The 20,695-nt window shown below is 56.2% G+C and overlaps 1 protein-coding gene across 1 annotated transcript in view; it reads right to left on the bottom strand.

Annotated features, from left to right (window-relative positions):
- UHRF1 (ubiquitin-like with PHD and ring finger domains 1) overlaps positions 1 to 20,695 on the bottom strand; it is a 28,745-nt gene that overhangs the window by 5,608 nt on the left and 2,442 nt on the right. The window contains exons 2-12 of the mRNA XM_012646130.1: positions 13,019 to 13,279; positions 11,878 to 12,032; positions 8,706 to 8,757; positions 7,383 to 7,515; positions 7,089 to 7,275; positions 6,303 to 6,426; positions 6,098 to 6,205; positions 4,306 to 4,410; positions 3,405 to 3,511; positions 1,284 to 1,446; positions 1,065 to 1,202 (exon numbers count right to left, since the gene is read on the bottom strand). Of these exons, the coding sequence (XP_012501584.1) occupies positions 1,065 to 1,202; positions 1,284 to 1,446; positions 3,405 to 3,511; positions 4,306 to 4,410; positions 6,098 to 6,205; positions 6,303 to 6,426; positions 7,089 to 7,275; positions 7,383 to 7,515; positions 8,706 to 8,757; positions 11,878 to 12,032; positions 13,019 to 13,279 (1,533 nt within the window). The remainder of the gene's footprint in view (positions 1 to 1,064; positions 1,203 to 1,283; positions 1,447 to 3,404; positions 3,512 to 4,305; positions 4,411 to 6,097; positions 6,206 to 6,302; positions 6,427 to 7,088; positions 7,276 to 7,382; positions 7,516 to 8,705; positions 8,758 to 11,877; positions 12,033 to 13,018; positions 13,280 to 20,695) is intronic.

Below are 20,695 nucleotides of genomic sequence, written 5' to 3' on the forward strand. Positions count from 1 at the left end.
CTGTCTCATCACCACGACGAACAGCAGATGGCCCTGCCAACCTCCATCTGCCGTCCAGGTGAGCACGAAAGCAAGCTGGTCACCACCACGACCAACGAATGAGATGCCAGCATCTTTAGGATTCAGATGAGGGCAGGCAAACTTCCGTTCCAAGGGCCCAGGCGGTAGCAACGTCCAGCCCTGTGGGTCCCCACCACTCAGTTGTCACAGCGGAGCACCAAGGACACCTGAATGAACAGGCGTGGCTGGATCCCAGTAAAACTTCATTTACAAACCACCGCCAAACCCCAGTTCCGAGGGCTCTCTGGCTCCTCTGTCCTCGGGGGCATCATGTGACAATCGCCCCACCTCTGCAGCACCTGCAGTCACGCCTGAGCGTGGCGCCTCGCCAGGAGATCGTCACCCTCCTGCAGCAGCCTTAGGTTGCCAGGAAGACGGGAGTCGGGAACGAAAACCCTGCTTCACCCTCCGCTGCTGCGCCGCCTCCCCCTTGCCGCCGTGTCCCCACATCCTCGGCTTCTGAAACTCCCCACTGCTAAAACCTGCTCCAAAGACAGCCCTCGGTGACCCCGGGGGGCAGACACCAGCAGCCTCTCAACAGCAATTAGGATTCCTGAAATAGTCCCCCAACGACTTATCTGCTGTAAAGCCAGTCCCTTAACAAGCAGAAAACACCCTAATTACAGCGCAGAGAGCTGCTCCAGTGGCCAGAGGGAGGGAGGACGCAGGGGGTTATGTCTCCTCATCTTCCCACCTACACCTCTCCGGACGCGACCGGTTTTGCTGGTTTCTGCTTTTCCTTGGAGGAGTCGAGGAAAGAAGACCCGTACCGACAGGAGGGGCCCCGAGCCAGGCTGATCTACCCTAGGAGGAGCAAGTCTGGCTTTAAACTCTAAAAATGGCGACAGGCAGAGATGCCAATGTCACTGCACACAAAACGCCCCCCGGCTGCAGCATGTATACGTGACGGCCAGCGAGGCGCGGCCCGCTGGGAGCTGGGAGCCAGGAAGTCGTTCTGGACGACAGAGAAACCAGGAAGCCTGCACGGCGCGGCCCGCACGCACCTGCATGGTCAGCCCCAGCCTCTTGATCCGGTCCTTCCCCTCCTTCGTCCAGGGCCCGGGCTCATCGTCGTCCCTCCGCAGCAGGTAGCGCCACACCAGAAACCCGGACTTCCCCTTCTCTGGCCAGTACTTCACGACCTGTGGGGAGCAGAGTGGGGGCGGTGATGCCGGCGGTCACAAGCAGCCCCGGCGGGGGACTCGGCATCGAGCCCGGCTCACCTTGTAGATGCCATCGTACCGGTTGCCCTCGGCGGGCGCGTACTTGCTGTTCTTGCCACCTTTGACGTTGCGCACAACCCTGACCGGCTTCCCCGACCGCCAGTCCTTGGCCTCGGCCCCCTTCTTGTCGTTGATGGGGGCAAAGCAGTTGAGAGCCAGCGCCCTGCGGGGAGAGCGGGGCCCCACGTGTTATACGCTGGGACACATCCTCCAAAGAGACGTGCTCAAGCCTCAGCCCCAGCATCTGAACGTGGCCTTCTTTAGAAATAAGGTCTGTGCAATCAAGTTCCAATGACAAGGACCCAGCACGCGGGAGGCTGAGGCAGGAGGATCGCTTGAGCCCACAAGTTGGAGGCTGCAGTGAGCTAGGATCACGCCGCTGCACTCCGGCCTGGGTGACAGAGTAAGACCCTGTCCCTAATTTAAAAATAATTCCAATGAAGTTATACTGGATTGGGGAGCCTTCAATCTAGTAACTGGTGTCCTTATAAGAAGAGAACAGAGACACAAATACAGAGGGCAGGAGGCCACACGAGGACGGAGACAGAGATGCAGTGTCACAGCTACAAGCCAAGGAACGCCAAGGGTTGCCGGCTACAATCCAAAGCTGGAAGAGGCAGGAAGGAGCCTCCCCTGGAGGCTTCAGAGGGCCTCAGCCCTGCCACACCTTGTTCAGACCTCTGGCCACCAGATCCATGAGAGGATAAACATCTTTTGTTTTAAACCACTCTGCCTGTGGTATTTCATTACTGTAGCCACGAGAGACTAACACGCCACATGGCGAAGCTGCCTTCGAGAAAACCGAGGAGGCACACAGGAAGGGACACAGGCTGCCAGAGGTCTGTCCCGTCAAGACCTTCCCCAAGGGCTAGGGCCGACCAGGCCAGGGTCAGACTCACCACTGCCACTACGATGCCATTTTTGTCATTGCCTTTGAGAGGGGAAAAAACCGTGCACTGCCGTCTATGGGCAAAACAGCACTTTCGTAAACTGGGATTTCACAGAATTTTGTGTCCAGATTTCATCATGTAATATGATAAATGAGTAGTTCCCCATAGCATTAAATATTTTCTGAAAACATGATTTTTAACAGCTACTAAAATTGAAGTATTCTTCTAGATAAATAAATATATAACCAACCCTTCCTTTTTGTAGATATTTAGTTACTATTTCCTGATTTTTTTCTGCCTGCTTTAAATGATTGTATGATAAATATTACTTTTAACGTCTCCCAAACACATTTTTCAAAATGGAATTATAGGGTCGTGAATAGAACACTTAAGGCTCTTCATACATATAGGCAAAAGCTTTCCAAAAAGATGGTTCCAGTTCGTATTTCTACCAACAGTGGAAAACTAGTCTATTTCCTGGCATTTCGTGATATTTTAGAATTTTTGGCCAACTTAACAGGGGAAATAAGTAGCATCTCCCCATTGTTTCTCAATTTGCATTTGGTTCCTAGAGCTGAACAATTTATCATGGTCACTGGCCATTTGCATTTCTGTGAATATCTGCATGTCTTTTGCTTCTTCTATGAGAGTTTTTCTTGTTGATTTGCAACAGCTCTTTATATAGTAAAGACATAACTGTCATGTGCCAGGTTGCAAGCTTTCCTCATAAGTAGTCATCTGCCTTTTAGTTTTATTTATAGGATTTGCTGTTACAATATGTTTATAATATTTAGATCAAATCTCTCAGTCCCTTTGGGCTTTATGGTGCCCTTTTATGCTGAGAAAGTCCATCCCCATCCTGCAACCAGGGGTTCAAGCGAACTATGGCCCACCACCTAGTTTTGCAAATAAAGCTTTATCAGAACACAGCCATGCTCATTCACGTCCACACGGTCCATGGCTGCTTTTATGCTACGACACAGAGCTAAGTAGCTGCAACAGAGACTGTGTGGCCCTCAAAGCTGCAAATACTTATTATTCTAACTGGCCTTTTGGAGAAAATGTTTGCTTTATTTAACCCATCTGAATGACATCTTTAGTACAGAGAAGTGAAAAACCGAATGTCTCTACGTTAACAGGACTACCACGTGCCGGACAGGACGCCCAACACAGAACCGAGGGCTTAGAGAAGCCTGTCGGTGGAGAAACAAGAAAATGGTTTCCCACGAACCTGTTGGTGTTGGTGAGTTTCTGATCGCAAGACTGTTCTGCAGTTCGCTTGTTGCCGGAAAGATCTCGACCACCGCTACCTGTGTATGTGAAAGAATTCCCATTGTCCTGAAACAGATGAGAAGGCTGGGTGAGCCCTCCGCAGAGGAGAAGAGAGACTGCGCGGAACACGAGCCCCGCCAGGCTGGCCACCGCCCGAGACACAGAGCAACAGGTGTTGGCGGGGACGCGGAGAGACCAGACCCTTGTGCGCTGTTGGCGGGACCGGGAAACTGGCGCAGGCGCTGTGGAACCAGTGTGGTGGGTCCTCGAGAAACTGACACACGATGACCACATGATCCAGCAACTCCACTTCCGGATCATACTGTACAGACTCAAGGAACTGAAAGAGGGACGTGAGGAGGATTCTACACGCACATTCGTAGCGGCCAAGAGGCACCACGGATGGATGAGTGGGTGAACACAATGTGGTCCGTCCTCGCAACGGAATGTTATCCGGCCATGCAAAGGAATGAAATTCAGACACAGGCTGCAATTTGGATGAACCCTGAGGACACTGTGCTCAGTGAGAGACGCCAGACACAGAAGGACACATCCTGTGTGACTCCACTCACAGGAGGTCCCCAGAGGCGTCAGATCCACAGAGACAGGAAGTAGATGATGGGTGCCAGGGGCTGGGGACGGGTGGGGAGTGAGTGTTTCATGGGGATGGAGCTTCAGTTTGGGAAGATGAGAAAATTCTGGAAGTGGAGGGTAGGGACGGTTGCACAACCACATGCGCAGACTTAATGCCACTGAGCTGTGCATTTAAAAATGGTTAGGATGGCACATTGTATGTTATGTGTATTTTATCACAATTTAAAAGTAAAGCAACCTCCTCGACCCCCGCACATAACACTCACCACGTCGTCCTCGTAGCCGCCCGCCAGGACCAGGGAGTAAGCCCCGTCGTTGCTGCGGCCGTGGATACCCGCCACGTGAGGCCGATGAACGCCCGACTCACTGACCTGCGGGTACCGCCCAGAAGTAAATGGCACTTTCTGCGATGACAGCTACACGAAAGATCAGCCCCGCCCCCTCCCTCCCACCATGAAGAGCCCGTGGTTGACCTTTCACCAAACACAGCAGGCCTGCCAGTCGCCTATCACAGACACCTCGCCCCCCGAAACAGAGCCACGCCAGGAACGGAGGTGGCTTGAATTCCAGCCCCGCCACGTGCCCTCAGGGCAGCCCCACTCCTGACCTTCCATGCCCTACTTGTGCAACTGGAAAGTGGGGGTGACCAGTGTCTGGTGGGACTGAGTTCAAAACGAGGATATAAAAAGCCGCCCTTGGCTGGCCAGGCATGGTGGCTCATGCCTGTGATCCCGGCACTTAGGGAGGCCAAGGCGGGAAGATCACTTGAGACCTGGGCAACATAGCAAGATCCCGTCTTTACGAAAAATACAAAAATGAGCCGGGTGTGGTGGCGCCTGTAGTCCCAGCTACTGCTGAGGCTGAGGCAGGAGGATCGCTTGAGCCCAGGAGTTGGAGGCTGCAGTGAGCTGTGATCGCACCACTGCACTCCAGCCTGGGCAACAGAGTGAGACCCTGTCTCTAAAAATAAAAGAAAAAAAATTAAAAATCAAAGCCGCCCCTCATGGGGCAGACTTGAGGTTCGGTCGGTCACTCACTCAACACGCAACGTTCTGAGACAGCTGAGTGAAGTGCGATGCCACCTCCAGAGCGCCCATCGCCTCCCCGCCCGGCCCTGCGACCTCTGGGATGGGCACTGTCTTGTTCATCTAGCTCAGTGGGTCTCACCCAGGGGTGATCCTGCCCCCCAGAGGACGCTGGGCGATGTCTGGGGACATCTGTGGTTGTCGCAACTGGGGCAAGGCTGCTCCTGGCATGGGGTGGGTGGAGGCAGGGACGCTGCTCAGCGCCCTGCAGAGCCCAGGACGGCCCCATCCCGGAGAACCATCCGGCCCCAGTGTCACCAGCACCGAAGTCTGGTCTGCCTTGGCGCCTCGGCCACAGCCCAGTTAGAGGTGGGAGTGTCACTGGTATAGACTAACACGGGTCCATTTCAGCTGACACCACCTTTCCCCTGGAATAGCAGCTTCTGGGAATGGCCTCACAAGGCCCTGGCCAGGCCGGGCACGGTGGCTCACGCCTGTAATCCTAGCACTCTGGGAGGCCGAGGCGGGCGGATTGTTTGAGCTCAGGAGTTCGAAACCAGCCTGAGCAAGAACGAGACCCCGTCTCTACTAAAATTAGAAAGAAATTATCTGGACAACTAAAAATATATATATATAAAAAATTAGCCGGGCATAGTGGCGCATGCCTGTAGTCCCAGCTACTCGGGAGGCTGAGGCAGGAGGATCGCTTGAGCCCAGGAGTTTGAGGTTGCTGTGAGCTAGGCTGACGCCACGGCACTCTAGCCCGGGCAACACAGTGAGACTCTGCCTCAAAAAAAAAAAAAAAAAACCAAAACGGCCCTGGCCAGACAGGCACCTAAACCCCCTCAGAGCCGCTTCCAGGCCCCTGGGGAGCTACGGGAATAAACCAGAACCTCCAGGCCTTTCCCGCCGTCCCCAGCCAGCCACAACGCCGCTGGGATCCCGTAACTCCCTCGGCCCCGGCTGGCCGACGCCAGGGGTGTCACCCAACACAGGCAGGACGAGCCCACGAGCCCCGGAAGGAGGCGGGTACCTGGACTCGGAAGCGCCACATGGTGCCCACGGGGATGCCGGGGATGGGTCCGTAGTGGTTGGACGGGACGATGGTGCACTCCTTGGTGCGGCCCACGCACGCCATGCCCTGTCGGCGGCGGAGACACAAAGGCGACAGCAGCGTGAGCCCCAGCAGGGCGGGAGGAGGGTGGCAGGGCCACGTGGCGAGAGGGGCCACACCTCACCTTGCCCCAGTCCCGCTGCGAGGACGACGTGGCCGACGCCATCTTGGCCTTCTTCTTGCTCTCCCGCAGCTTCTCTCCGGCCAGCACCACCTCGCTGGCGTCGTTCCGGCACTCAGGGCAGTACCTGCGGGGACAGCTCGTCACGCTCGCTACCGTAGCCCCAGCACACGGCCGTCTTGGCTGACGCAAGCCACACCTGGCCCCTCTTGGCACTACCGTTGTCCTGGCCTGTCCAAAATGGGGCCACTCGGCACACGGGGCCATTTAGTGCCATTTCGATCCATCCAAGTTAAATAAAGTCAGAAATCCAGCCCCTCCCGCGTGGACCGAAGTACTCAGCAGCTGCGTGCAGCTCGTGGCGACCAGATTGGACAGCACAGAACTAGAACGTTCCCACTGTCACGGAATATTCTACGGGACAGTGGGTTCTCCCGTCCTTCTCCTGCTTAGAATTCCAAGCTGTCCCTAGCAGCGGCAGCCAACACCACCGTGGTACAGGAAAGGGATGGGGAACTTCAACAGGTGCCCTCCCCCGCTGTGACTCAGTTTCCCCATCTCCATGAGGTTCAGGGGGCGGCGAGGACAGCTCCTACATCCGAGCTGTAGGGAAAATACCTCTGATAACACAGAGGGTCCTCAGACCAGAGCCCAGCAAGTCACGACCTTCCCGTCCCTGTCCAAGGTTATCCTAGCGGGCGCTAAGAGCTCGGTGCCCAGAGGCCTGGGCCCACGCAGGCCACGTGCCCATGGCCCGCCCTGCCCCAGAGGCGGCAGAGCCCCACTCACCACTCGTCCTCGCTGGGGACGCTGCTGAGGGGCGGGCAGAGACAGTAGATGTGGAAGGCCATGTCACACTCGTCGCACATGAGCTGCTTGTCGGGGTCCTCGCGGCCCCCGCACACGTGGCAGGCGCAGACCCGGCACAGCTTGCTCACGTCGTCCTTGCAGTGCTTGCAGGAGGGCCCGCTCTTGCCTGCACACGGAGGGCGGGTCAGCTCCGGTGGTCAGCCAGGCCGGGGATGGAACATGGAAGCCCCCACGCCCGCCAAGGGAGACGGGGGAGGCGGGCTCAAAACTCACGTCTCGTCGGGTTCTCAACCATGGGACTGCCCTCGCCCGGGTACTCGATCTTGAACACTTCGTCCACAAAGACGACGCGACAGTCGTTGAGAGAATCATCCCTGGGAGAGACGAGCAGGTTAGAACATTCTGGCTGCCCAACCCCACGGAGGCACCTCAGAGAGGACCCTGCCCCTTAAATTTACTCTCAAAGCACGTGAACACCGCTGGCTCTAGCTACGTCAGACGGGAGGCTTCGTGGGGCCTCGTGCAGAAGCTCAGCTATTCCCCTTGTGGGTCAAAGTCCTGCTAAATCAGACACAAAAGGAAAACGACACAGAAGCCAGAATTTCAGGCCAGGCGCGGTGGCTCACGCCTCTAATCCCAGCACTTCAGGAGGCCAAGGTGGGAGGATCCCTTGAGGCCAAGAGTTAGAGACCAGACTAAGCAAGAGCGAGAACCTGTCTCTACTAAAAATAGAAAAGAATTAGCTGGGCGTGGTGGTATACACCTGTAGTCCCAGCTACTCAGGAGGCTGAGGCAGGAGGATCACTTGAGTCCAGGAGTTGGAGGCTGCAGTGAGCTATGATGATGCCACTGCACTCCAGTCTGCATGACAGAGCAAAACCCCGTCTCCAAAAATAAAAATAAAAATAAAGGTTCCAGGGGTGCAGAGAGAGAGGGTGACACCCGGTGAGAAGCGGCTCTCTTTCCTGCCGCCTGCCCCTCAGTCCCCATCCCAGAAGCGGAAACTGCTATCTGAATGCACATGGACCGGACTGTCGCAAGGAAGAGGAAACTAAGGGGCTTGGCGAGCCTGCACCTGCTGCTTTCTGGGTTCTTCTGTTCATTCCCATGCGTGTCCCGAGCCCTCTGGGGGATGCAGGAGGCACAGCGGGAAGGGAACAGACACCAGAGCCAGGTAGCCCGAGCCAGACCCTTGGCCCCTGCCAGCCTGGGGGCAGCTGCCCTCTGTGCACCTAAGGACCTCGGGGAGGTTGTCACGAGGTGACCAGGTGCTGGGCCCTGTGCCCAGTGTTTTTTTCTCAGAAAATCGAAGGCCCAGCAATCTCAGGCTGAGATTCCCTGGCACCAATTAGCCAAAAGCAGTGGCAGCTGCTGCCACAAAGAGCCCTGTCACCTCCGTCCCTGATGCCAGGGAGCATGTGCGCGTAGGACCCTGGGTCCTGGCCGGCCTCTGATCGTACAATCGGGAACGTGAGGCCCAGAGAGGGGCAGTGGTTTACCTAAAGTCTCGCAGCAGTGGCAAAGCACAAACGGAACCTCTGCCTTCTAACACGGCCCAGACCCGCCCTCCTCGGGCCCAGCCTTGGGAACACCAACGTCAACGCCGCCATCAGAGCAGGCTGCTGTGCCCTCGCACACGAACGTGGGTCTGAAACGGGACATTCTGAAGCACTCAGCCTCGACTGGTCTTTTGGAAGCAGGTGAGCCTTTTCTGGGCTATTCTAACCGCTGCGCACAGACCATTTTCAAAATCCTGTCCCAGAATAGGGGCAGAGGTGAGGCCACAGAAGACAGCAGGAGGAAGGGCCAGCCTCCTTCCCACCTTCCGGGTAGTTTTCACACTAAAAAGGTCGAAGCAAGATCCCAAGGAGGGCTTGGGAGTTCTTCTAATTCGTGCTATTTTTCTTTTAAAAAAAAAAAAAAAAACAACAACAAAAAAAAACCCCAGCTTCGTGGACAGATAATTTATAAACCAAACGATTCACCCGGTCAGAGCACAGAATTCACCGTTTCTAGTACGTTCAGTGCCGCGCAACCATCAGCACAATCAATTCTAGAATACTTTCATCACCCTCGTGTTTCTTGGCCTCCAAGGGGAACGGGAAAGGATTCTCTTCCGTGAGGGAGAGAGGCAGGTTAGTGACATCGCCTCGGGTTGCGACACACTCTGCCCGATTCCCTCATTCAGTGGCACCTTCCACAGAGCGATTTCTCATGGTAACGCAATGGCTCAAAAAACTACTTTTACATCCAAGCTATGCGCGCACACACATTCTCACACACACACACACACACACACACACACACACACACACACTGAAACCCACAAGCCCTCCCAAACGCTAAACAATGCAGCTAAAAGCAGTGCATCGGGGTGCTGAGTACTTAGATAATACTTAGACTAGGGACCTACACGTAGCGTCGATTGTTTTTAGTCAATAAAGTTGTACGGGTACACAGCCACACCCTTCAGGTCCGGCAGGGTTGGGTGGGATCAACAGAGCCCCTCGGGCCTGCGAAGACGAAATATTTACGATCTGGCCCTGTGCAGAAGTTAGCCACCCCGACACCCCAGCACAGGCGTGCCGTGGCTGATGACGCAAACTCAGACGGCAAGTGCTCGTCGGCCACCTGTGCGGGCCAGTCGGGGCCCTGACGCAGCACTGGCCTCTCGCCCGTGCAGGGAGGGACGGCACCCAGGATGCCCCCAGTGCTGGGGCGGGCCAGTCCCTGGAGGAGACATCCAAGCCTCTGAGGGTCCTGCGTCCACACGGTTAGGGACCAGGCAAGACCTCTGCCACCCCGGAGGACATGAGGGACATCACTGCAACATGACACCAGCTCCAAGATCCGGCCCCCAGTGACCATGGCAGCCTCCCCCTGTCTCACAGCTGCCACACTAACCCTGCAGTCCACTCCCTGCCAGGCAGCCAAGGCCAACCTCAATCGTAGCTCAAAGTGTATCACTCCTGGGCTCAAAACTGCACCTACTGGGGCCCAGCACGGTGGCTCACGCCTGTAATCCTAGCACTCTGGGAGGCCAAGGCGGGTGGATCGCTCAAGGTCAGGAGTTCCAGACCAGCCTGAGCAAGAGCGAGACCCCGTCTCTACTAAAAAATAGAAAGAAACGATCTGGACAACTAAAAAATATATATAGAGGGAAAAAATTAGCCGGGCATGGTGGCACATGCTGTAGTCCCAGCTACTCGGGAGGCTGAGGCAGAAGGATCGCTTGAGCCCAGGAGTTTGAGGTTGCTGTGAGCTAGGCTGACGCCACGGCACTCATTCTAGCCCGGGCAACACAGTGAGACTCTGTCTCAAAAAAAAAAAAAAAAATACACTGTTTCAACATGTGAGTACTGAAAGTGACTTTTGTAGCGGAACATACATTATTTTATGTAAATACAGCATATCAGATATTGGAACATAATGGAAAGTCATCATTCAAGACATACAGGAATTTGCCAATAGCCATAAGAAAAAGCACAAGATAGAATGTTCTCGTGCTACCGTCACCTACAAAGTTAGCCTCAAGTGAGAGGGCAAACCCCAGATCTATCCTGGTGCTCTACTGCCTGGGACTCATCACTTTCCCATAAACCACCAAGAAAAGGGGGTCAACCTTTTTCTACAAAGGGCCAAATAGTAAGTATTTTTGGCTTTGTGAGCTGGAAGTTCTGTCACAATTGCCTGACTCTGCCACAGGGTGTAGCAGGACAGCCACCGTCGACAGGGCAGGAAACTGATGGGCGCTGATGCGTTTCGATAAAACTTTATTTACAAAAACAGGCAGCGGGCCACGTTTGGGCCTGGGGCTGCAGTTGGAGACCCCCAACCAAGAGGCTGTGAATCTTGTGTCTGTGATTCACACCATCCAATTTCTCCAATAATTTTTACAGAGCTAAGTTTAGCATGTGCCAGAAACTGTTAGGCAGAAGGGACCCGGCACGGAACCGAAGGACACCCCCTGTGCCCCCTAAATGTGTGGCAGGCAGGCTTCGCCCTCTGTCGTGGACTAAATCGTGTCCCCTTGAGAGTCACATGTTGAAGCCCTAACCCACAATGCGACTATATCCGAGACAGGACACTGAGGGAGGTAATGAGGGTTAACTGAGGTCACAAGGGTGGGACTCTCATTTGATAGGACCGGTGTCCCTACAGGAGGAAGGGATCGTCAGAGCAACAGGAACCAGGCGAGGACACAGCGAGAAGGCAGCCACGTGCAAGCCAGGACCATAACCCTCCCTGACCATATCCTTTGCCCTTGGACTTCAGCCTCTAGAGCCGTGAGAAAGTCAGTGTCTGTTGTTTGAGCCGCGCAGTCTCTGGCATCTTGTTGCACCAGCCTGAACAGACGCCATCTGTGTTCACCAACGTGTATCCCCCGCCCCGAGCCCAGCACAGGGCCGGGCACACAGTAAGCGCCCAATAAATACATGCGCTGGAAACGGAGCTTTATGTTCCAGGCAGGGAAGAGAAACAAACACGAAAGATGGGTCCACGTGCAAACAAGCAGCATGAATGAAATAAAATGGGGCAGGGGGAGCACAGCAAGCAATTTGGCTGGGCTGAGCCGAGATCTCCAAGATGACCCGAGGAGGGCCAGCCTGGCTGGTCCCCGAGTAGGTGGCCTCGTGTGTTCTTAGGGAATGCGAGGATGGGGCCCCCCAGATCCTAATCACCATCCCGAGACAGTACCAAGGTCCAGCTTGAGGACACGCGGCCAACGATGACGTGCCCCAAAGAGCCCACCCACCACCACACTCACTCGTCGTATTTCACGTGATAAATGACATCGTCTTCCAGCGCCGAGGTGGAGCAGCAGGGCTCGTCCCGGGAAGGGGCCTTCTGTGTCACCCTGACCACCTGCGCCTCGAACCATGCCCCCATGTTCGTGTCCCGAGCATCCACGTACTCGTTGACCTGAGAGGAACAAGGAAGTTCTCGTCCTGACCTGGGAAAGGGACACCGCTGAGAGCCGATCGTGGTTCCGAGAGCGCTGGGTGCTCGGGAACCGGGATGCGAACTCAGACGCCGCAGCGGGGTTTAGCCGCCGCAGCGCTAGTGACGCTCAGCTGGATCGTTCCCTGGGAGGGGCCATCCTGGACCCCGCAGGTGCGAGCAGCGTCCCTGGCCTCCACCCACCCCATGCCAGGAGCATCCCCCGCAAAGTCACGACTACTGCCGTTGTCCCCAGACATCGCTGTGTCCCGAGGGACAGAACTGTCCCAGATAAGAACCGCAGGAAGAAGGCAGCCCAGACAAGGATGATGGGGAGTGGAGGGTGCAGGTGTTATCCCAACAGGAGGCCCTGCTGCCACGCTCTAGCCACAGCTGCTGTGCGGCCCAGCGAGACGAGAGCTGCCGTTTGTCAAGAGAAGTTGGAAATCTAGATCTTTCTGTTAAATTTCTTTCTCTTTTAAGAGACGGGGTTCTCGCTCTGTCACCCAGGTTGGAGTGCAGTGGCACGACCACAGCTCACTGCAGCCTCCAACTCCTGGCCTCAAGCAATCCTCCCATCTCAGCCTCCCAAAGTGCTGGGACTACAGGTGTGAGCCACTGCACCCGGCCACCTCCTGATGTTAGACGGTGGCAGCAAATTCAGAAATTCCACAGTCACTGCAAAGGCCACAGAGAAGACACCTGCAGGCCCCAACAGAGGACTCCACTCTAGAGAGTCACAACCGTATGTTCCCTGCCAGGAACGTGCAGGAAATCACCCCCTGGTCATTTCTACCGTGGGACGGAGGCTGCCCAGCCAGAGCCAGGGAGGGGGTTGGCTGCTCTCAACAAGGTCCGAGTGGTGCAGCCAGGGCCAGCAACGATGGGGGGAGTGGGGTGTACTCCCCGCGGGCCCCGAGTGTGCGGAGACCACAAGGCAGGGACGGTGTTGGAGCCCAGAGCCTCACCTTGTACAGACCCAGCCCGGTCTCGACCCACGCAGCCTCGTCCGCCAGGCCCACTTTGCCGTCCGTCTCGGCGGCCGCCTCGCCGTGGGTGGAGGACTTGTCGGACTCGCTCTGGGCCAGGCAGCAGCCGGAATCCGTGTCGGAGAGCTCGGGGTCCTTCTCCTTGACGGCGGGGGGCAGCACGAGGCTCTGGCGGACCAGGAGCTGGATGGTGTCGTTCAGGCGGACGTTGTAGTCGAAGAGACTGTGGCCGTCCTCCATCTGCAGGGACACCCAGGACAAAGGCCGTTCGTCCTCCATATTCCAGTTTGGGTCTGCGGGCGCCAGGCTGGCCACGAGCGAAAGCCCCCGTGTCCCCACCCGCGTGCACGGTGTGATCTAGATCAGACTGAAGGACCCTAAAGCCGGGGTGCGGGGTGTGAGACCCAGAGCGCCATCAGCCCTTCCTTCAGGTCCCCAGGCCCCCTCAGTGAGGGCGGCTGGCGTCCCGTGCCCAGTGTTCCTGTAAGCACACGCGTCATCACCCTGGCGTGCTGTGGACACTCATGGGGGTCAGGGATCTTCCTCGTACTTCATGCTCAGAGCAGCTTTCGCTACAGTGAACACGTCACCCTCTATCACTGGTTCTCAGCCAGGGGTGGTCCTGCCTCCCAGGGGACACTGAGTGATGTCTGGGGACACTCTCCCCACAACTTGGGGAAGGGGGTGCTCCTGGCATGGAGTGGGTGGAGGCAGGGACACTGCTCAGCACCTGCAGTGCCCAGGACGGCCCTCCCCAGAGAAGGATCCAGTCCCAGTGTCCCCAGTGCCCAGGGGGAGAGACCTGCCCTACACAGACACACCCCAGTGTCCCTACTTCCTTCCAGAGGCTCAAACCTTATCTGCCAGGGCAGCTTCTGCAGCCGTCACCCCGCCCCCTCTGAGGCCTTATCCTAACTCCCTGAGTTCACGGTGGGGGGCAGGGTGCCTGTCACTAGCACGTTCCAACCGTCTGCAGCCCTGGTCGTCTGATGCGGCAGCTGTGCTCAAAGGAGCTCGTCACCTGGGCTGCACCCGGACGCCACAAAAGGCCAGGGGGGTTTTCTTTGTTAGAAACTGTCCCTTAGCCCTCCAACATCCAACAAGGCCCCCTTCCCCCGTGGCTTACCACACGCCCCTAAGGGGGGGCCTCCCCTTCCGCACTATGGACACTGGGGCTGGGTGGGGCCTCCACTCTCTGGAGTGTCCTGGGCCCCGCAGGGTGCCAAGCAGTGTCCCCAGCCACTACCCACTCCGTGCCAACAGCAGCCCCCTGTCGTGACAATCTCAAATGTCCCCAGACATTGCCCATTGCCCAGGAAGAAGAGAAGGCAACATACACAAAGGGCAGCTCTCTGCCTCCCTCCAGCCCAACCCTTCCCACCCGCTGGTGTCCACAGGCAGGTGGCCTTCAACGTGCAGATGGCACCTGGGGTCAAAGTGAGCCCCAGGTCCAGGGTCCCTCCCTGCAGGGGCTTTTACACTTCTACACTTCGGCCATCACACACCTGAGAACCTGAAGGAGGATGGCCCTTCTTTTCCAGAAAAATGCCTCTTCCCCTTCCCTGGCCCTGCCCCAAGTCCTGGGTTCGAATGATCCTGCCACCTCAGCCTCCCGAGGGGCTGGGACTACAGGTGCGGCCACCACACCTGGCTATTAGGAAAATAGCCTGAGCACGTGTCCACCCTACGTACAGCTGCAGGGGTTCCAGGGGCCGCTGGAAGCCCACCCCGGATAGAGAGCCCACCGACAACTGCCTCCCCCACCTGTTCACCCAGCCAGCGGTGAGCGCCCCTCGCGTGCCCAGAGGAAACACGGCACCAGCCCTCCAACACAGGACCGGCTCTGACGCCAGGCAGAGGTGACACGGACGGGAAGGACGAGGCATGTCAGCCTGTACACGCGTGTTCACACAGCTTCGGTCACCACAGCCAGAGGTTGCAAACAGCCCAGTGTCCCCCAACAGATGGATGGGTAAACACGACACGGTCCATCCACACGTGGAACATCACTCGGCCACGAACAGGAACAAGGCTCTGACACAGGCCGCAGCGTGGTGGGAGCTTGAGGACATTGTGCTCAGTGAGAGACGCCAGACACAGAAGGACACACAGTGTGAGACTCCATTTATGTGAAATGTCCAGAACAGGCAGATCCAGAGATAGGACGTGGATTCGTGGTGCCAGGGGCTGGGGACGGGGGAATATGAGTGTGCTAGCTGGGGGTGCAGGATTTCCTTTAGACGTGATGAAATGTTCTCAAATTAAATACAACGATGGCTGCACAACTCTTACATGTACCTAAAATCATTGAACTCTACTCTCTAAATGGGTGAATTGAACAGTACATTGACTATATCCAATGAAGCTGTCAAAAAAAGGAAGCAGCCCATCGGAAAAGGCCACACACTGTATGATTCCAACTATGGGACATTCTGGAACAGGCAGCGACTATGGAGACGGTGAAAGATCAGTGGTTGCCGGGGGTTGGGGGCAGGGAGGGAGGAGTAGGTGGAGCCCGGGGACTTTGAGGGTGGCGGGACCGCGCCGTAGGAAACTACTGTGGCAGACACCGTCACGTATGTGTCCCAACCACAGGACATGCGACACCAAGAGCGGACCCCAGCGTGAACTGTGGACTGAGCGATGCGCACGCGTCTACAGAGGTTCGTCCGCCGTAACCAGCAGCCGGCTGTGGGACACTCTGTCCCTCTTGCTCACTTCTGATGTGAACTCAAACTGCTCTAGGAAATAAACTTTATTAACTTAGAAAAGGGGGGAAGATAAGTGTGCTCCGTGTAATGGACGGGGAACCAGCAGGGCACAAGCCAAACAGCACTTAAATGACGACCAGGACACTCTTGCCCTGGGGCCCGCCGCCTCCACAGCTCGGCACACCCCGCTGGCCACTGCTGACACTCGGGGACAGGCCCTGGGCACTGCAGGTGCTGAGCAGCGTCCCTGGCCTTTACCCACTCTGTGCCAGGAGGACCCCTGCCCGGTCGTGACGATCACGGATGTCCCCAGTGAGAGCCGCTGAGCTAGACAGGCCCCCATGTGTGTCCAAGGGGCACTTACACGGATGCTCATCGTATGTTCAGAGCGGCATCACTTGCCAGCAAAATACTGCCAGCCACCTGGGTGCTGGCCGGCGGAGAACGAACAAGCTCGCTGTGGCTCATCTGCACCAGGGCACGTCACGCAGCCACACGTGACAGCCACACACAACACAGCAGAGGGGCCTCCCCGGCACCCTGACGAGGAAATGCAGCAGATTCCGGAGGAGGGGAGCCGACAGTCCCAGCCCCACTGCAGGATGGGAGGACAGGCAGGCCAGCAGGGTGGCTGGGGGCGGTGCCACAAACCAAGTGACCGGGACAGCAGGAGGCGGCGGGAAAAACGGAACAAAGCCTGGAGGAAGCCACGCGGTCAGATCCCGTCCTGCCCGGCTGGGACAGAGACCAAGATGTGGACGCGGAGGGCGAGGGCTGTATTCTGGGCTGGCTGGGGAGGATCCGACTCGGCCTTGGCCAAGCCTCACCGGCACACACCGAGAGAGGAGCCCTTGCTGGGCTGGACCAGGGCCGTGTCGGGCGTCTCCTGGTACAAAGGTGCCAACAACAGGGACACAAACAGGGAGGGACATGGGCAGGGAGCTCCGCCTCCAGAACACAACTCGTGAGTCAGTTAGGCTGCCTCCTGGTGTTGCTTCTAGAACTTTCCACAAGGGCCCCAAAACAAGCAGGAAGAAGCTTACGCAACTTTTTGTGACAGCAAGGTGTGTGGTCAGTGCCACCTTCCCTGTGGAGATTGCCCAAAAGCTGTGCACAGACGTTCGGGAACCATGGGAGGGAAAGCCAGGCTCTGATTCTCCCAGCAGCTGGTTTCCAACCCGGGCTAAGGAACATTCCAAGCCTGGGTCTGTAACTGAGGCTCTAAAAATCCCAGCCTCAGGCTAATGACATTAATGAAAGCTAAGAAAAAAAAAACAACCAAAGCACAGAAAAGTCACGCCTTATCTTAGGGTTTCTAATGTTAAGAGCAAGACCCCCGTCTCTACTAAAAATAGAAAAATTAGCCAGGCGCGGTGGCTCACACCTGTAATCCCAGCACTCTGGGAGGCCGAGGTGGGTTTATTATTTGAGCTCAGGAGTTTGAGACCAGCCTGAACAAGAGCGAGACCCCGTCTCTACTAAAAATAGAAAGAAATTAATCGGACAACTAAAAATATATAGAAAAAATTAGCCGGGCATGGTGGCACATGCCTGTAGTCCCAGCTCCTCGGGAGGCTGAGGCAGGAGGATCACTTGAGCCCAGGAGTTGGAGGCTGCAGTGAGCTGATCACGCCACTGTACTCCAGCCTGGGTGAGAGCGAGACCCTGTCTCTTTAAAAAAAAACAAATGATCCAGGAGGGTAGAGCTAAGTGGGTGGGTAGAAAACAAGTATCAGGCACAGCTGAGGTCTATTGTAGAGGGTGATGGGTGCAGAGTTCCATTATACCCTTTATTCTTGGTTGGTTAAAATGATTACAAATTTCCATGATGGGAAAGTTTTTAAGTCACTGAACCTAGTACAAGGAAACATTCCTATTAAATGGTATCACCACGGCCCTAACTCAAGTTCTATCATTGTGCCCGCTAGAAGGAGTGGTTTAATCTAAAACCCATCTAGTAGCCCCTGCCCTTGCTGGTAGGAAAAAATCATCAAAAATTAAAAGGTACCTACTCAACCTCCGACTCAACTGCACCCTAAGGAACGTAGCCTGTCGCCGCACTCAATCATACGCAGAAAGACATATGTACAAGGGTGTTCACCGCAACCTTGAACTTACTGGGGGAGGGAAAAAAGCCAGGAACAACCAAAAGCCCAGCAATATTAAATAAACCAGTAAATCAGGCGTCGGAGGCTGCAGTGAGCTACGGTGACGCCAGTGCACTCCAGCCCAGACAACAGAGCGAGACCCTGCCTCGAGAAAATAAATAAGTAGGTAAATAAACGATGATGCATCCGAACAAGAGGTCTATGAAGCCACCACAGAAACAAAGCAGCCATGGCATTGACATGGAACCATCACAGAGCTACTCAATGAAAAGTTCAGGGCAAAGAAAGGCACGAACACGGCACGTTCTGATTGGTAACAAAAACATAGGGAACGTGCACAAATACGTCCAAACACCTCTAGAAGGAGCCAGGTTACTGCTGGGGGGGGGGTACTGAGCGCCAAGGCTAGGGGGAGATTTGCTCCTTGCGTTTTGGACATTTGGGATTTCGTACCACAGGCATTGTGTAAAAGCTAAACACACACGGACACAGCTGGACAACTAAGTATGTCACTTTCTTTTGAAAATTTAGGCTAAAAGCTCACCACACCCACTGTTTCTACCCACTTTCTACCCCCTTGAGCCACCGTTAGGGGGTTATTTTTCAGGGTGCCAAATGCCACTGAGAGGCACGGCAGAGCAGGAAGTAAATGCCACCAAGCTTGGCAAGTGGCTCAGAGAGATTTCAGGGACAGAAACCAGATCACAGGGGCGCAACAAGGACCGTGTGAGCCTCACACCGAGAGGTACCCCCCGCCAGCTGCAGGGGAGAGAGAACAGAGCATGTGCGGGGCCTGGCGGCCAGACCCGGGGGAGGGAAAGGAAGTGAGACATCGCTCTGCCTTCCTGGGGAGGCAGCCGCGGCCCCCACCATCCGGTCTCAGCCGGCTCCAGGCCTCTGCGGGAAGCCCAGGTGCACGCAGGACAGACGGACGGAGAGACGGAAGACATGAAGATTTACGAGGCAGGATCCCAGACGCGGCAGAGGGGACACAACGCACACGTGGGGAGGCGGCGGCACAGCACACAGCACCTCGAAGACAGGCACGACCCCTCTCGTCACGCCCCAGCACACTGTGGACAGAGGGGATGGATCACTAGTGACAAGTGAACTCTGCCCTCCGACCTGCCCGGGCCACCGCTGAGGATTCGCCCCAGAGCAGCGCTTTGGAGGTCAGTGCGGTTGTCACAGTGACATGAAGATGTCTGTCACTGCCCATTTTCACTCTCGTGGTCTCACAGGGGCAGGAATATTCGGGGGCTGCATGAGCAGGGACAGCAGCACCACACTGTCGCCTAAAGGAAGTTGCACGCGTGTGTTCCTGTGCTCTACACCGTTCCCAGCTTTCAACCTGTATCACGCTAACAACCAACAGACGGAATCCACTTAAGCAAAAGCTCTTCGGAACCCTCGATCATTTTAGAGGCCAGAGTGGAGTCCTGAAACGAAAACAGTTTGGGAACGCAACCCCTGACCTAGAAAAACTCTCCCAACACAGCACATCGGGGGACCTGTTCTAGCACATTCCACAGCAAGGCTGCTCCTAACAGTAAAACCTGGACACACCAACGGAAGCTGGATCTTAGCACAGGGTCTAGCTGTCAAACTGCAGCCACGGTGGGCCAATTCTGACCTGCATGTGTCCTTATGAAGTTATACTGGGACAAGACCACGCCCCTCCGCTTACGGATGGTCCATGGCTGCTTTGGGGCCACAACAGCAGAGTTGAGAAGCCCCCAACAGACTGGCCCACAAAGCCACAAAACTTACTATGGGACCCTCTACAGCAAGTCAGCTGATGCCGGGCTCAGAGGACGTGTCTTCCAGCCGGGGGAAGGCTGGCCGAGGTGAGTGGGGGTGCTGGTGGTGGGGACCCCCCCTTGTGCAGCCTGAGGGACAAGCCTCTGGTCTCTGTGAGGGGGCTGTCCAGTGGGGACATCTGGTGCAGCACTGTGACAAGTGGCCCTTGCCAGGCCATTCCTGGGCCACCATGTCTAATCTTCACACAGCCTCTGCAATAGGCCTGGCCAAGGTAGCTATTTTCCTAAATGATCTCTTAAGTTAGTAGTTCTCAACGGGTGACTCTGCCCTCTAAGGACACTGGAGACAGTTGTGGTTGTCACAGCTTGAGGGAGCTCCTGGCATAGAGCAGGCGGAGGCAGGGACGCGGCTCAGCACCTGCAGTGCCCAGGACGGCCCCACCCCAGAGAACGATCCGGCCTCAAACATCCACAGAGCAGAAGGGGAGACCCCGAGCTAGTTTATTTATTGCACTTTCACCGTGAGCCAGACGTGGGGTCAGCCCTCCACGTCGCCAGCCTCACTGAATTCCCACCGCGGTGCAACGTGGCAGGGCCACATTTAGCCCTGTTTGAAAAACGTGCACATGAGAGCTGGTGCGTCACCGGCCAGAGACATGGGAAGGAAAGCGCAGAACATCTTAACCTGAGCGTGCTAATGGCGCCTCAGAACACAGCTATTGTTATTTTTATGAACAGTCAGAAAAGAATAAAAGCTGCAGATGCCTCTCCCCCTGCCCAGGCTGGGCCTGCCAAAGTCCCTGCGGCTGCCACCCGGTTCCCGCATTTCCGCCAATCAAGTGCCATAACCGCCGCCTTATTCAGCCCAGATGCAACCCTCCGGATCCCAAAGGCAGGCCCCGCTCTGTTCTGCCTCGTGGTCTCACTCCACCTCGCTGCAGACCTTGGGCCATTTTCCTCCCTCTCTTTAAAGAAACAGGGACTGTGAACACTCTAGAACATTCTGTAAAGACAAAAGCCCGCTTGCACCCCATGGAAAATGGAGTTGCTTTCTATCGCGATCAGCCCAGTGAGCAC

This window comes from Propithecus coquereli, unplaced genomic scaffold, assembly GCF_000956105.1.
Source record: "Propithecus coquereli isolate 6110/MARCELLA unplaced genomic scaffold, Pcoq_1.0 Scaffold241, whole genome shotgun sequence".
NCBI classification, from domain to species: Eukaryota; Metazoa; Chordata; class Mammalia; order Primates; family Indriidae; genus Propithecus; species Propithecus coquereli.